A 14,424-nucleotide genomic window follows, 5' to 3' on the forward strand; every position below is an offset into this window, starting at 1 on the left:
CCCCTAAAATAAATGTAGTAAAATAAGCAATCCCAGTGCCAGAAAATGTAATAATTAAATACAAAATACACAGATGTATTAAATGTGAGTGCACAAATGTACCTGCTTTAAGGACCTATGAAGATCATTGCACCTTGTGTTCCAGTTATGAACACAGCCAGCATTGTTTTGTTCCTAAATTCCTTCAAGGTAACAGTAGATTTACAACTCTTGGTCTATTACAGGGGGCTGTATACTTTGTACCACATGTTAATAAATCAATTAAAAAGATATCAGGAAATTAAAGCTTGTAGAAAATGATGTATAATGATATACAATTCCCCAGGATCTAATTTTGCCATTAAGTAAACAATGGAGGAGCATGCTCTTTCAGCTGCAGTGAGTCTGCAGCTACTCTGGAAAAGCAAACACACACGTGCCCCTTAGAAACAGAATGGGATCATTTGAAAGAATGAAAAACCTAAAAACTTGACCTTGAAAGATGACATAAAAGTAAATTAAGTTATAGCCAATAAGCTTATTATAATAGCAAAGGCTTCAAGAAGCTTAGCAAACGTTTACACACTGAAGTCACACTCTGGACATGTTTGAGAAAATTTATTTTTTAAATGTCAAAGATTAGTACATGGTAAAAAGAAGTCACACTTTAAAAGAAGTATTTGTAGAAATCAGTCACGCCCAACCTCAGCTCGAATTACAACAAACAGCAACACAGCTTTCAGGGTCAACCAAATACAAAATATGAAAATAAAAACACTCATTTGCACAGAAAAAAAAAAACATTTATGCTATCTAAATGCAGGCAGATGTTTGCAACAACATTTGATTTTATTTCTTGCGAGTCCAGGAGGTTTGGGAAAGCAACATCTCCAGCTGATCTGGTGTCAGAATTTAAGACAACACCTGGCAGGAAATCGTCTATCTGGAGGAGTTAGAGCTGGAGCGAGAACGGTGGCGTCTACGACCAGGAGATCTTGAGCGAGTACGGCGACGTGGCGGGGACCGTCTCCTCGGGGAGCGAGACCTGCAAGGACAAAAGAAGAAAAAAGGTTGGATTTTATATTGACAAAGAAAAAGTCATCCCCATATCAACATGTGTGATTCCAGTGATTCAATTCCAATGAGAGGGAAGCGGTCTCCAGTAAAAATAATATTTTTTTTACACGTAACTGTACAGAGAACTCGATACAAAAAGCTGAAGCTGTGGACTAAGACAACTACTGTGGGGTTCAAAACAATACAAAACTGGGCAGGACCCACAAAACTGAAGTTACATTACATTACATGTCATTTAGCTGACGCTTTTATCCAAAGCGACTTACAATAAGTGCATTCAACTATAGGGTACAAACTCAGAAGAACAAGAAACAAGAAAGTGCAATGTCCTCAAATAAGCCAATTTACAATTTGCTATAGATGGCGTTACAAGTACAATTCAAGTGCTACAATTTGTAAGTCTTTTAGGAAGTTGTCTTCAGGAAGAGAAAGAGCAGATTTGTTCTCCCCGTGGAGACTGAGGTCCTTCAGTGCGATAGACTCCCGCAGGTCCTTTATTAGCCTGTAGCAGGAAGTATACGGTTCTTTGCGCTGCTGATTGGGTATGCTGCTGGACAATGTGGATTTCCATATGGATATAAAATGTCAACACTTCATTGTACTTGTCTACTTGAGACAACAGTGACAGTACAACAGTTCACCAAATTCTAATCCGTTATTCTTTTGGGGAAATTCCCTCAAGGAAGATGGACAAGCCGAAAACATCGCGCCAATCTGGATGGGAGGGCAAGAAGAATTACGCGTAATGATGCAGAATAAATAAAAATCCTAAATGTACCTTCTGCGCATGCGTGGAGGACTGCGGCGCCACATAGGTGGCGGCGGAGGCATCCTGCGAGGGGGAGACGGTCTACGAGGTGGGGGACGAACTCGTTGAGTCAGCACAGCAGATGCACTGATTTCTTGTCCATCAATCTGACCTTTAAATAATAAAGTTAAAGAGGAAACGATTGAACGTGTATTCCTAGCTCAGTAAATGTGTGAGGCAGAGCCACTGAACAAGACATTGTGACATACCTCCATCCATGTGTTTGAGGGCCTTCTGAGCCTCATCAGGACTCTCAAACTCCACGTAAGCATAGCCCCTGGACAGGTGAGGGTGGACACGGTCCATTGGCATGTCAACCATTTTGATTTTTCCATAAGTGGAAAATATCTCCTGGATGTGGTCCTACGCAAAAAAGAAACAGTAACTTTGTCAGAACAACATCAACATAAAAGGTTTATTATCTTTGACGGATTCTTGCAAAATAAGCTGAATTCATAGCAAGGAGCTGACAAAAAAACTATGTCAATTAAAAGCCTATATAAATTGTGAATAACTAGTGGAAATATCATGCGTATGGCTGACAACAGCTCGACAGTTTCTCAGCTGACCTTGGTGACGTTCCTGGTCAGCCGCCCTAAGTGAACTTTGGTTGGTTTAGGGCTTGGGCTTCTTTTTCTTCGCTCCTTGTCATCTCCCCGCTTTTGTGTTTTGGACCTACAGATTCACAAGCAAAACACTGCTTCAATTCATCAGGTCTCGAACAAGTGGGAAAAAAACCCCATTAAAGTCTATAAATAATGGGTAGCAAGCTGCATCAGATGAAGTGACTCACGCGGAGCGGGATCGGCGGCGGTTATCGTGGCGTCTACGACTCGGGCTGGGGGAGCCCGAGGAGCTGGAAGATGAGGAGGAACGAGAGCTTGAAGAACCAGAGCGGGTGGATCCAGATGAGCTGGATCCGCTTGAGGAACCTGAGCTTGAACCAGAGCTGCTGCTTGAAGATGAGCTAGATCTTGAGATGGTCAAAACAGAAAAATATGTTACAAAATGATACATATTCAAAGACACTGACGAAATAATATAAACATTATTAATCACATAAGGAACAAACCTGCTGCTGCTGCCAGTAGAGGCACTGCGATGTTTCCTAGCTTTCTCCCGTCCTCTCTCCTTATCTCCTTCCCTGGTACCAGTTTTTTCTTTGCCTCTGTCTTTTGTTTTTTCCTCCTCCTTTCGCTTAGTCGGTGATGGTGCCCTAAATTCAGAGATCAGATGCATTGTGACTGGTGTACGGCAGAGGCTTACAATTACTGTTGTTAATTTAACCCATTATCAGCAAGTAGTTAAAAGCACATGTTTGCAAATTGCAATTCCCCATAGCTGGGGATTATTTGAATCTTCAATATGTCTGACAAACAAATCTAAAGATAATCAAACTAGTACTATGCAACATGGGATTAGAAACATATTTGAGTTTCTGGAGCCCAGAAGAGGTTTTGGGCTGAATGGCTGTATAATGACTATGGGTAAGAGTTTATTAAACATTTGAATATCGTTAATCCTGCAAACAAAAGGGAGATGGCGACAGAAATAACTAAGAGTATTAAAAATGCAAACGAATCAGTCAGTAAAAAAAATGTAAAATCGGCACAAATCGGAACTAACCGTCGCAACATCGCAAGGAATTCCCTTACTGTAGCTAATAGATTTTGAAAAAAATCCGTCGGCTATAATGTTATTTTTATGCAGTACAGGTAAACTCTCATATCAATAATAGTGTATGTAAACCCTTAGACAAGTCAACTGTACTGCCAACAAAGGTATTCGAATACAAAAATCTGCCGCCATTGATTTTCATTCAACCGACTTCTCAAAACAAGGGGGACCGTGCCACGGGGAATAAGGTTTCATCGACTGCTACAATATAACATACGTGCGAAAACGGGTTTCAAACATGAAACAATACTCCATATATGAAACAGTATCTACTCTAATTGAAACTAGCTCGAACGCAATCGAATATGAGGATAAACTTACATATTTCTTTTACGAGGCGATTTCGATTCAACCACTTGCGTTCGGAGAAAACGTCGCTCAGCGATGACGAAAGAGCGGAAGTGACGTATCCACCTAAGCGCCACTTACGACTTATTTGTTTATTTACGTTCTTGTCGATAGAAATACATATTTAATGTGGGCGTGACTACTTCGTTTCTGACTAAAACGAAATACTACATATTGGATTGTGAAATGATTTAACCACTCGACATTCCATTGACAAGGTGAGCCTCTTAGACGGAACTATGCTAAGCTAACTGTTGTCGTTAACTAATGTTGCTCGGCTAACGTTACCGTCTGTTTTGGTACAGATTTAATTACAATACGGCATCTTATGACGGTATAGTTAAGTGCGACCACGGCGCAAATACTTTTCATCAATTCTGTACAACTAGTTTTTATATTTGTTAGTATATTTCTGATAACATGTAACTATCCCATTAGCCACCTCTTATTGTTACTGTTCAATCAATTAAATAGACATTACTGTTTACTTTTTTCTCTCGCATGTGCATCAGTAGTTATAACGTTAGATATGAGTTTCTTGATCTACTGGGATTCGTTTGTAATGGGTAATGACAAAAGCGTATCTTGATATGACACCATGCAAGTTTATTGTTCACAACAGTTCAAATAAAATATTATTAAACCCTCATAAGTTTCAAAAGTTTTGTGTGCTGTTAGAATCAATATTTCATTGGTAGTGTCATGTAGTCCACATTGGCAGCACACATTCTTTATTCCCCAGTAATAATCACAGACTACTTTTGTTCCTTTTCATCTACATGTTCTTTTATAGATCAACCGCCAAACTCACAGAGTCCCTCTACAATAGAGACTATGGGCCGGCTGGATGATGCCGCCAAACTCAAAGTGGTGGAACTGCGGAGGACTGGTCTGAGTTTCCGTAAGATCCAAGCTGTGCTGGAGCTGGAGAACATCAAGGTGTCCGCCCAGGCCATCTATATGTTCCTGAAGGACTTTCAAGGGCGGCCGCCTGGGAGGGTCAGACCCATGGATGCCGGAAACCGCACATCTCCCGCACAAGTGCAGCCTCAATCCGGGGCAATGCAAGAGAGCTGGAATAATATTCAAATCCAAAATTTTCTGCGAGAAGCATCACACCATTCTGGATTTGGAGCAGCTGCCCATTTTTCCAAACATGCGTCCACAAATCCAGATACTGGAGTAAAGCCATCTACGTCTGGCGAGACTTGTGGAGGCAGCCGGCCAGAACAGCACCAAACCGAAGATAAGGAAGAAAATGACATCCAGATTGTAAGTGTCACCTCCCTTGCACAGAGCAGCCAACCAAGAGTTGCCCCCACATTAACGACAGCAGAGGCCAGTCCCTTGTCTACCACGCTTACAGTCTCTGGAGTCATGAGGAGGAGAGCTACACCCTCTCCAGCCACCAATTCCATGCTGGCAGCCCGAAAGAGGCTTTTGGATAAGGCTCTGTCACACAGGATGAAGGTAGCTACTTAGACACAATTTCTCCCAATTTTACGCAATTCCAATTGTTCATTTTATAACTTGTTATAGCCAAGACCTGTATGCGGACGGAAATTCCAAAAGCATCAGATCATCTGACAAGCTTCACTTGCACACATTGCTTCCAACAGTCACTCCACCAGTTCGCGCCAATGCTAAGAAGAGATCACACTCGGGTCCAAGCTGCTAATTTGAGAGGTGCAATGCCCCAACCACCTGAAACTTACGATCTGACCACTGAAAAGGTGAGGAAAGAGAAAATCCGATCTCCGTCTTTATTTACCTTAGCTAAAGTGTGTGCCTGCACTTAACGATGGCGGATGTCAGTCACCTTTTATAACCGGGCCAAATAAGGTATTGTTAATATTTTACAGCTGTTGCTGGCACCTGGTAGTATTCCAGCATATGTCCTCACCTGATCTTAGGAACCTGACTTACTTAAGATTCTGTGTCATTTTATTAAAAATGCATTATAACTTTTTACATTTTTCACCACTGTTTTTATAATATTTCTGTTATGTTGCACAGAATGCTGTTGAAAGTCAATCTGGTGGAGTCAACCCCCCCAGGCGTTTGCTTAAACGCAGACAATGTCTGTCCGGCAGCTCTCTCCACTCAATTCCTCAGGTTGGCGTTCGTCTTCCTAACCGGTCACCAGCAGCTTTACCATTCTCGGCCCCTGGGGTTGCTGTTATCCGCTTACAGACCCCTGGAGGCCAGGGCGCCACTCGTAGTGATGGGAACCCGAGCCCCCAGCAGGCAGTCCAGGACTGTAGAGGTGGTCTACAGGATCAAATTCAGACCCTGGGATCTGAGGTGCGGAGCTTGGGTCTGGCAGTGAGGATGCTGGTGGAGCAGCAGGGCTGCCTGGAGAGGGAGCAGGCGCAGCAAACACACATTCAGAAGCAGATCCTCAGCACTCTACAGACCCTCGCCACCAATTTAGGACGTTGTAGCGTTGTTCAACAGCAGCACAACAAAACTCCATCGCCATCTGGATTGCCGACAGCTACAGCATCTACCTCTTTCAACCAGGACACTTTCAACTTTAGTCAAGGCACATACACCCAGTGCAGCCAAACTGAGCCAGGCTTCCGCTCCTTGGAGAGTTTAGAAAATGTAGAGGCCTTTAAAGTGCCAGGACTCAGCCCTTCAAATATGAATGGGTTTCCAACGGGTAGCAATGCTGAGAACCTCCCACTTATGCCGACTCCCCCCCGCACACAACCATATGCAGCTGCTTACCCACAGCAAAACAGCCAAACACTGATGCAACCCTACACACAATCCTATGTTTCTGCATACAGCCAGCCTCATTGTCAGACTTTCAGGGGATCAGAGAGTAAAACTACTGATTTCCCAAGCAGCTGTTCTAGCACCCTCCAGGACTGTGTGTCTATCCAGCCAGTGATGGACTCTCACCACTCTCTGCGGAATCAAGAGAGCAATATTGTCAAAGTGGAAGGGAAGTAGAGGCTGTCAGATACCACGGAGTGTTCTGTGACCATTAAGGCTCAGATATGATTTTTTTAGAGCCACTTTGGAATATTACATATTGGGATGTGATAATTATTTAATCAATCGACACTCTTGACATGGTGAGCTCTTCAAACCTTCATGAAGCTGTGCTAGCTGTTATCTAGCTCGGCTAACGTTAACATCTGTTCGGTACAGATTAATTTACAATACAGACTCTTATAATTTTATCTATCCACGAAGTAGAGCAAATTGTTACATGTAGGAATTTAAACGTTTTTTCACAATTATTATTTATTTTTTATCTATTTTTTTATCCCCAGGCATTACAAAATGTCACGTCTGACTTGTATTCTTTTATCTGAGACATTTCCATTAAAATATGTAAGTGTGTGACATGTATGTTGTATGTGTACATACAAAGTTTACTAAGGCAAGGGCAATTATTTTAGTATAGCACATTTCACATGAAGACATTTAGAACCATCAAAACATCAGGCAATAGAAAAGGAAGTCTAAAAACAATTAAGTAAAATATATTTAAACCATAAACAATGTTAAACTAGAATAAAATGTGCAGTACAGTTCATAAAATAAAGATTACAAAGTATCCACTTCCCCGTTGAATCTGCTTCAAATAATACTTAATCTGAAGCGTGTCAACAGCCCTGGGTTAAATAAATGTCATGACCTGAACTGACAGGGTTAAAGTCTAAGAACTGTAATTTAATCTACAATTGGTTTTCCTCAATTTGACCACTCATGACCCACTGTACCTTCTGGGTACCTCTGTGTCAAATATCACTCATTTAGTCTGTCTGGTGTGTCTAATTTACAATGGAGGTGGATCCAATTATTTTGGAAACCAATCTCCTTTCTAGATGGCAATGATGATCCTGTATCGCACTCTTAACACAAAAAATGGACTTCATAATTACTTTAGTTTAGACTAGATCTGTAATCTGTTGAAATCTATACACTATGGCTGGGAACAATGAACACAGTTTATTCAAGCGTCACATTATTTCTATTCGTTTTTAATAGCCAACCAATGATGGTCACACACAGTGTTTTGAGAAGCCTTATATTCTATGTAATGTGGGTTGGTATCAGATTAAACAATATTGTTTTGAATTGTCCCTTTATCAGAAACCATGGAAAAATAACTGGATTCCACCCGAGTTGTTGGTTATATCTGCTGTTGTCATTACTGAGCTCAATCTCTTCTTCAAACTCTCCCAATTTGACTCTGTGATAATAGTGTATGTTATGTATGTTTGGGATGTGAGCTGGAGTTAAATGCTCATATTTTGGTGGTTAGATACATCATATTGTCTTACTCATTGGAATTTGGGTCTAAAACCACTACAGTGGATCCCAATGACTAAAGCACAACCTTCCTCACCAAACCACGTCAGCACACAGGCCCACTTCCATCAGTTCCTCCTACAAAATTCCATTCCATTTACCTTCCTAATTCCCCCACCTTTGATTCTCTTTGATTCACTATATAATACATCAATTACAATCCCTGTACTGGCCAATTGACCACACTTTCTCACAGCTAATGAATCAAAAGTATTAAAATAGCTTTTCTAGCAGTTTGATTGGTGCAGCTGTAAATTAGCCAAACGTGAGAGAGTAGTGAATTCATGGCTCAAGAGAAACTTTCTGTGATTAATTTGGGCAAGTGTATTGTGATGATATCTCAATGTTTTAGTCGGTGCTTGAATTCTAACTATTACTGTTTGCTCTTAACGTGGAAAAGTACCATTTGACACTTTGAGGTAAGACCAATTTTGAGACCTACTTCATAGTTTGACCATTGTTCACTGATCTCAAGACGGTAAGAAGTGGAAAGAATATCAATGGAGAAATAAAAATAGTTTGTCGATACATGTAAAGGCCTTGGTAAGGTCTCTAAAACTACACCACAATTGTTAATATTCTAAAATGACTGCCTCCATCGTGACGCACATTCCATTTATTTAAAAAAAAAACCTATCAAGGAAGATTGAGACAAATTATTAAAATGTTTCTATTAAAGTTCTTATCTTCTCATCCCACTGGAAGGAATCTGGGCAGCACAGGTGCGGGATCGACGTGTTCAAAGACAACAAAGAAAAGTGGCAACTAAAGGACCTGATATAATATTCATAAGAAATGTTTGGGAGGGATTGACCACAAAAGTGCAACTTTGAAACCCTATGATGTGATTGTATTTAGCTCATTCGCTTTATTATCTTAAAGTAAAAGGAACAATTATCAATGAACCAGAAAAAAGTTTTTACAGAGTTTCACAATTTATTAATAGTCATAGTCAATAACAGCATACAGGTGACAGCAGTAAATTAAAAAATGAAAAATTGAATCAATTGCATAACACAATATAGACAACATATGTAACAAGACTAAATAGATAACAAAACAGTTGTTTTTTTTTAGATTACGGCTGGGATAGCTTTTTGAATAGCCAATATTCTTCTAGCTACAGTTTTATTGCAATTACTTAGTTGTTTTCCCTTATAAGGGCTGAATGGACCCCCAACAGCCAATCAGAATCAGTGATCTTGCAGAGCATGGCAATACAGTAGTCAATACATTAATAAAGATAACATACAATATGTATAATGAATCAATAACAATCTCTACTATCTTCTTTTGCAAACACATTGATGTTTTGCCAAATTATTCAAAGTAGAGTAAAGCTTTTTTTACAGCTTGAATTGTGCAGCTGTAGTTACTTTTTAAATAATCTACTCATTTTGAATTCACTCACGACTGACGGCACACAGCTCATGAGGTGAAGGGGCGAGGTTGAAGCCCACAGCTGGAGTCAGATCCAGATCATCCTCTTTAACTCCAGGTGGAGGAGTGAAACGGAAGCGCTGAAGGAAGGAAGTGAAGAAGAGGAAGAGCTCCATCCTGGCCAGACTTTCTCCAGGACACGCCCTGCGTCCTGTGAGGGAACAGGCTTTAGACAATCTGAAAAGTGTAAGTTGGTATTGGAAAGAAGGGTTAGCTTGGCTCACTAACCTGCACCGAAGGGCATCAAGGCGTCTCTCTTGAAAAATTTCCCGTCCTTGTCCAAGAAATGAGCAGGATTAAAGGTGCGCGGGGTCTCCCACTCACTCTCATCCCACAAAACCGATGTCATAAGAGGAAACACGGTGGTCCCCTTGAGAAAGACACGTTAATCATGATTACAATGTTTTAGAATAGAGTATAAATTATTATTTTTAGATGCAGAATTCAGCATAAGCTTTAAGACTGTTTACCTTTTTTATAAAAAAGCCCTGGAAAGTCACATCTGTGCTGGTCTTGTGAGCAATAGTGACGGGAAGTATATTAGCAAATCTCTGCGTCTCATGAATGACGGCGTCAGCGAAGGGCAGGTTCATCCGGTCCTTTGCCCTCACCTGACGATTCCCAACCACCCTGCTCAGCTCCTCCTGGACCTGGTCTGGAAATGACAAAATAAAAAAAAGACAGTGACTAAAAGCAAAGCAGCAGTGAAGCATTCTTTTCTCGCCAATTCTGCAGAAAGACTAACATTTTTGACCAAACTCCTAAAGAACCAAGACCTTTGAGTGAACACAGTTCACAACACGTTGCTATGGCTACATCCAAATACTTTTCTCATGGTGGATAATTACTGGATCAATGGTATTGTGTAACTGTGAGACCAGCTGGTAGAACATTTCACTTTGGTAGTAGTACCAACCTAAAGTTAGCATTTGGCCAAACATTCTAGAGTTAATTGTAGTTTCATGTTACTGTTTGGGAGTAAAAGGCAGGGTTGCAATCTTGAGAAACTGTAGAACTATTTTCCTGCGATCGTAGCTAGCAGTAGCCTACTAACTAAATCGAGCAGGGCCTCCCCGCGAAGCTGTATATTTATATATATATATATATATATATATATATATATATATTACTTACCTTGAATATGGGGATATTTGGCCATGAGCAACAGACCCCATCTCAGTGTAGTTCCTGACGTATCAGTACCAGCCGCAAAGAGGTTGCTAACAGTCGACACCAGGTTCTCCATGTTGTAGTGTGAATCCGTAATCTTTAAATCCTTATCAACAGGAAAGAGAAATAATAGAGATATAATGAAAAACGTTTAAGAGTTAAACCTTTTATCAAGATACCATGATTGATTTTAATACCTCCAGCTTCTGTTTGTGTGCTAGAAACGAGTCCACAAATCCTCTGCACATGTGAACATTCAAGGTTTCCTGTAGACGTCCGATCAGCAGTTTTATTTGATTTCGGTTTTCAGCAACATTCCTTGTGAGACGCTTCCTGTTGCTCGTCCATTGAAATAACCACGGGTACATATCGAACAACTGTTGGAATTTAAAAGAGATTTTAAGCATGTTATTTGTTATCTTTATATAATGCATGCCCATGAACCCATGAGTCTGTAATTCTCATCATAACCCCAAAAAGGTACATCTTATAGTTTATTTAGTGAAAGGAAGCAAAGTGTTACCTTTGCTGAAGGAGAACCTGCAAGCCGAATGTTGTCATTTACTCGGTCTACCATGAGTCTAAACTCTTCATCACTGTATTCAAATCTGCTGCCATAGACAATTGAACAGATGATGTTGGAGACTGCATAGTTCATTGACTGGCCAGTATTGAAGGGTTGACCTATAAACAAAAAATGAATGATGAAAAAAAACACCAATAGGAAATACTTGTAAAGACATAATGCAATAAAAGAGACGAGTCACCTTGGTGTCTATCAAACACTTCGAACAGATACTGAATCTCCTCAATGATTTTATCCTCTGCTGCTTTCTTGCCCATCCCAAAGTCTCTCAGGTTGGTCAGAGCAAAACGCCTCATTTCTTTCCACGATTCCCCATTGCCAAAAATGATTCCATTACCTAAAGAAAAAATGGTAACAATTTTTAATGCAAGATATTATTCCAAATATATTAAATAAAATCAACTTACAATATTCAGAGGTCCAGAGGGTGTGTGGCAATACAGTGAGCAAACATCTTGGTCTACTAGTCTACCATCATGTCTACTGTTGCTACTGCCTTTGTCCAGATAAAGATGTCCCCACAACCATTGTAAAAAATGAAATGATATTCTATTACAGCTGCTAGGGTCCCTATCAGCGTATCCCCCCCCCCCCCCCCCCCCCTCTCGTGGGCCCAGCTGCGGCTCATCCCGGGAATCACCAGTAGCTGGCATGAGGGCTTCACAGTCCCCAGGCCCGTCGCCAGTCCGTCCCAGTTCCCAGGCTGGTCTCAGGCAGGTGTAGTCTATATTTTTGTAGTTAGTACACTGTGACTGCCGGCTATAGTTTATGTCATCTCCCGCGGTAGACCACGCATGCGTGACGTCACTGCCTTCAGACGTGAATTTATGAATGACGGTTAGAACGTTTTGTCACAATGATGTTGTTACGTATCATCTTGTTACACGGAAATCCTTGACTTTTCCCTCTGTGTATCCATCGTTTACCTGCGCATCACGTAGACTACACCACTGCTTCCCACGTCTTTTGGGAAATAAAGTCATGGTTTAAAAATCGAACTGCTGTGCGCGTGCGTTTGGGTCGACTAACTACATCACTTAACTATCTGTTTACTTTGAGCTGACGTCAACATTGTGATTTAATCAAGGTTGGGCGCCGCCTAAATCATCTTATAGTATGAGTGAGTATTACTAAAATCATCTCCGTTATACTTACTTAGTGAACCACTTAAGTCATGGCCAGTTGGACTGACAGATCTCTCTCCAAACTCCACAGCATGGTTGACCAGTGCCTGCTTCACGGTCTTGTATCCAGCCAGAACCACCACTTTCTGGGGTCCAAGATGCACTGAGAACACGGATCCATATTTCTTGGAAAGCTATGAAACACAAGGAGCAGCATAGCATAGGAATTAAAAAAGACATGATATTTACATTGCCACGACATTACTTTGTAAAATAAAATACTACAATAATTGTATGAATATGAATGCGCACCATTGTTATTAAATAACCTAATGGTATCTGCTACACCCGATCAGACAATTGTTACCAATACATGTGCAGTAACGGAACAATATCCAATATCAGTATTGGCGCATGTTTTTTTCTCTTAATTTAAGAAAGTTATAACACATTCATTAAGTTACTGAGCTTTTAAATTTTTTATAAATGATGAAATGGCAAAAAATCATTAAATCCACGGGCGATTCCTCACTTTCAACAGCAGTTATACATTACATAGCCAATTTAATATTGCTTGCTTACCTCATAAAGTGTCATGTGAAATGACTTCAGATTTAGTTGCAGCAAATTGCCAAACAGGGGCAGTGGTCTCGGTCCCGGAGGCTCCTTTCTCTTATGATCAAAGTTGGTCAAAAATACATACAGGAGAAGTAGGATCCCAACAGTTCCCAGTAGAATAGTTGTACTGTTAAGCTGCAGAAAAAGGTTTTCCATCACAGCCAGTAAGCCACACTTGCAACAAAGAGACGTTAGAGTGTTAGGCTGAAGCTTTGTTCTGATGTGGCTTGACACATCAGCCTATATATCCCCCAAGCTGGCTAGTCAATCTTCAACTGTGCAATTGATTGGATTACAGGTCAGCAGACCTACTAGGTTTACATTAGCTTGAAGCTGTGTCCTTTGAGTTTGGCTGCTAACCCCCCAAAAAAAAAATATATATATATATATATATATTGTATACAGATTTATTTCTTCCTTTTCAGTTTTCCCGCAAATTTCCTCATTAATTAGTTAAAATCATAGGGATCAAAATCGTTTAATTAAAGAAAATACACACTATTAAATGTGCATAATTTTAAGGATTTTTTTTTTAATTTTAGACGCATGCGTTTAAAGAAGGATATATGACGTCAACGGTGAACATTCAGGGTGTACTGATACATGAGGTGATTATTAACAGCAATCAAAGGAAACCCTTGATGAAAGCACAATACTTGAGAATGATCAACCTTTACACAGGTCAATCAATTATGCATGAGTTAATCTATATATGCACCGCCCAGTCTAGGTTTGTAATCACAATTTACCACACTCAGTAATTTTGACAAGTACAAAGTGCAAACTCCTCAAATAAGGACGGTTACTCAGTGTCACTTGGCACCTGATAGCAATGCACTAAGCTTTCCCAGTGAGCACAAGACGTAATTTCAACGTTGAAATATGGTTGAAATCGGGTTGAAATGAGGTCTGAACGTCTAGGACCTCATTTCAACGTCTTTTCAACTGGCTAAAAATGGGATAAAACATCAACGTGCGAGAAAACGTCAATTTGTTGACAAATGTGTCATGATGTAACGTTAGGTTGAAAGATAGACAATATTAACGTTAAGATTTTCATAATAATTAATGAACTGGTCGGCGAAATTTGGTCTACGCGAAGACGTAATTTCAACGTATTTACTATTTCGCTTAAAACTTCATAAATATGAAACTACGGAATGCGTGCTGTCAATAAGATGCGTTTAAGACATAATAATGCGGGCAGGTTCAAACATTACTTGTAAACACGTGACTCCGCTCACATCTGTAACGCGCATGCGCGA

The 14,424-nt window shown here is 40.3% G+C and overlaps 3 protein-coding genes across 3 annotated transcripts; 1 reads left to right on the forward strand and 2 right to left on the reverse strand.

Moving 5' to 3' along the window:
• Window positions 1-582: 582 nt before the first annotated feature.
• rnps1 (RNA binding protein S1, serine-rich domain) lies at window positions 583-3,973 on the reverse strand. The gene is made up of 7 exons (XM_040190706.2): window positions 3,863-3,973; window positions 2,937-3,080; window positions 2,658-2,837; window positions 2,434-2,539; window positions 2,074-2,227; window positions 1,835-1,976; window positions 583-1,024 (listed from the first exon to the last, which is right to left on the reverse strand). Coding segments are annotated over exons 1-7 (834 nt in total). The 5' UTR covers window positions 3,865-3,973; the 3' UTR covers window positions 583-918.
• On the forward strand, window positions 3,918-7,460 carry LOC120827633 (uncharacterized). Its single transcript, XM_040190697.2, has 4 exons — window positions 3,918-4,107; window positions 4,683-5,359; window positions 5,509-5,622; window positions 5,906-7,460. The coding sequence occupies exons 2-4, from the start codon at window positions 4,724-4,726 to the stop codon at window positions 6,848-6,850; spliced, it is 1,695 nt and encodes a 564-aa protein (XP_040046631.2). The 5' UTR covers window positions 3,918-4,107; window positions 4,683-4,723; the 3' UTR covers window positions 6,851-7,460.
• A 1,677-nt stretch (window positions 7,461-9,137) lies between these two features.
• On the reverse strand, window positions 9,138-13,374 carry LOC120827640 (cytochrome P450 2K1). Its single transcript, XM_040190704.2, has 9 exons — window positions 13,124-13,374; window positions 12,573-12,735; window positions 11,599-11,754; window positions 11,355-11,515; window positions 11,029-11,208; window positions 10,796-10,937; window positions 10,132-10,316; window positions 9,890-10,031; window positions 9,138-9,812 (listed from the first exon to the last, which is right to left on the reverse strand). The coding sequence occupies exons 1-9, from the start codon at window positions 13,313-13,315 to the stop codon at window positions 9,625-9,627; spliced, it is 1,509 nt and encodes a 502-aa protein (XP_040046638.2). The 5' UTR covers window positions 13,316-13,374; the 3' UTR covers window positions 9,138-9,624.
• Between the last annotated feature and the right edge of the window lie 1,050 nt (window positions 13,375-14,424).

Source organism: Gasterosteus aculeatus, chromosome 11, assembly GCF_964276395.1.
Source record: "Gasterosteus aculeatus chromosome 11, fGasAcu3.hap1.1, whole genome shotgun sequence".
Lineage (NCBI taxonomy): Eukaryota > Metazoa > Chordata > Actinopteri > Perciformes > Gasterosteidae > Gasterosteus > Gasterosteus aculeatus.

Bases quoted from the DNA above. Each gene is read 5' to 3' on its own strand.
- rnps1 (XM_040190706.2), bottom strand. The intron at 2,540-2,657 runs GTGAGTCACTTC...GTGAATCTGTAG, and splicing joins CGCCGCCGATCCCGCTCCGC to GTCCAAAACACAAAAGCGGG. The intron at 1,025-1,834 runs GTACATTTAGGA...TTGTCCTTGCAG, and splicing joins CCTCCACGCATGCGCAGAAG to GTCTCGCTCCCCGAGGAGAC.
- LOC120827633 (XM_040190697.2), top strand. From the start codon at position 4,724: ATGGGCCGGCTGGATGATGCCGCCAAACTCAAAGTGGTGGAACTGCGG. The intron at 5,360-5,508 runs GTAGCTACTTAG...TGCTTCCAACAG, and splicing joins CTCTGTCACACAGGATGAAG to TCACTCCACCAGTTCGCGCC. The intron at 5,623-5,905 runs GTGAGGAAAGAG...TATGTTGCACAG, and splicing joins ACGATCTGACCACTGAAAAG to AATGCTGTTGAAAGTCAATC.
- LOC120827640 (XM_040190704.2), bottom strand. From the start codon at position 13,315: ATGGAAAACCTTTTTCTGCAGCTTAACAGTACAACTATTCTACTGGGA. The intron at 11,209-11,354 runs GTAACACTTTGC...AAATTCCAACAG, and splicing joins CAGGTTCTCCTTCAGCAAAG to TTGTTCGATATGTACCCGTG. The intron at 10,938-11,028 runs GTATTAAAATCA...CCTGTTGATAAG, and splicing joins CACACAAACAGAAGCTGGAG to GATTTAAAGATTACGGATTC.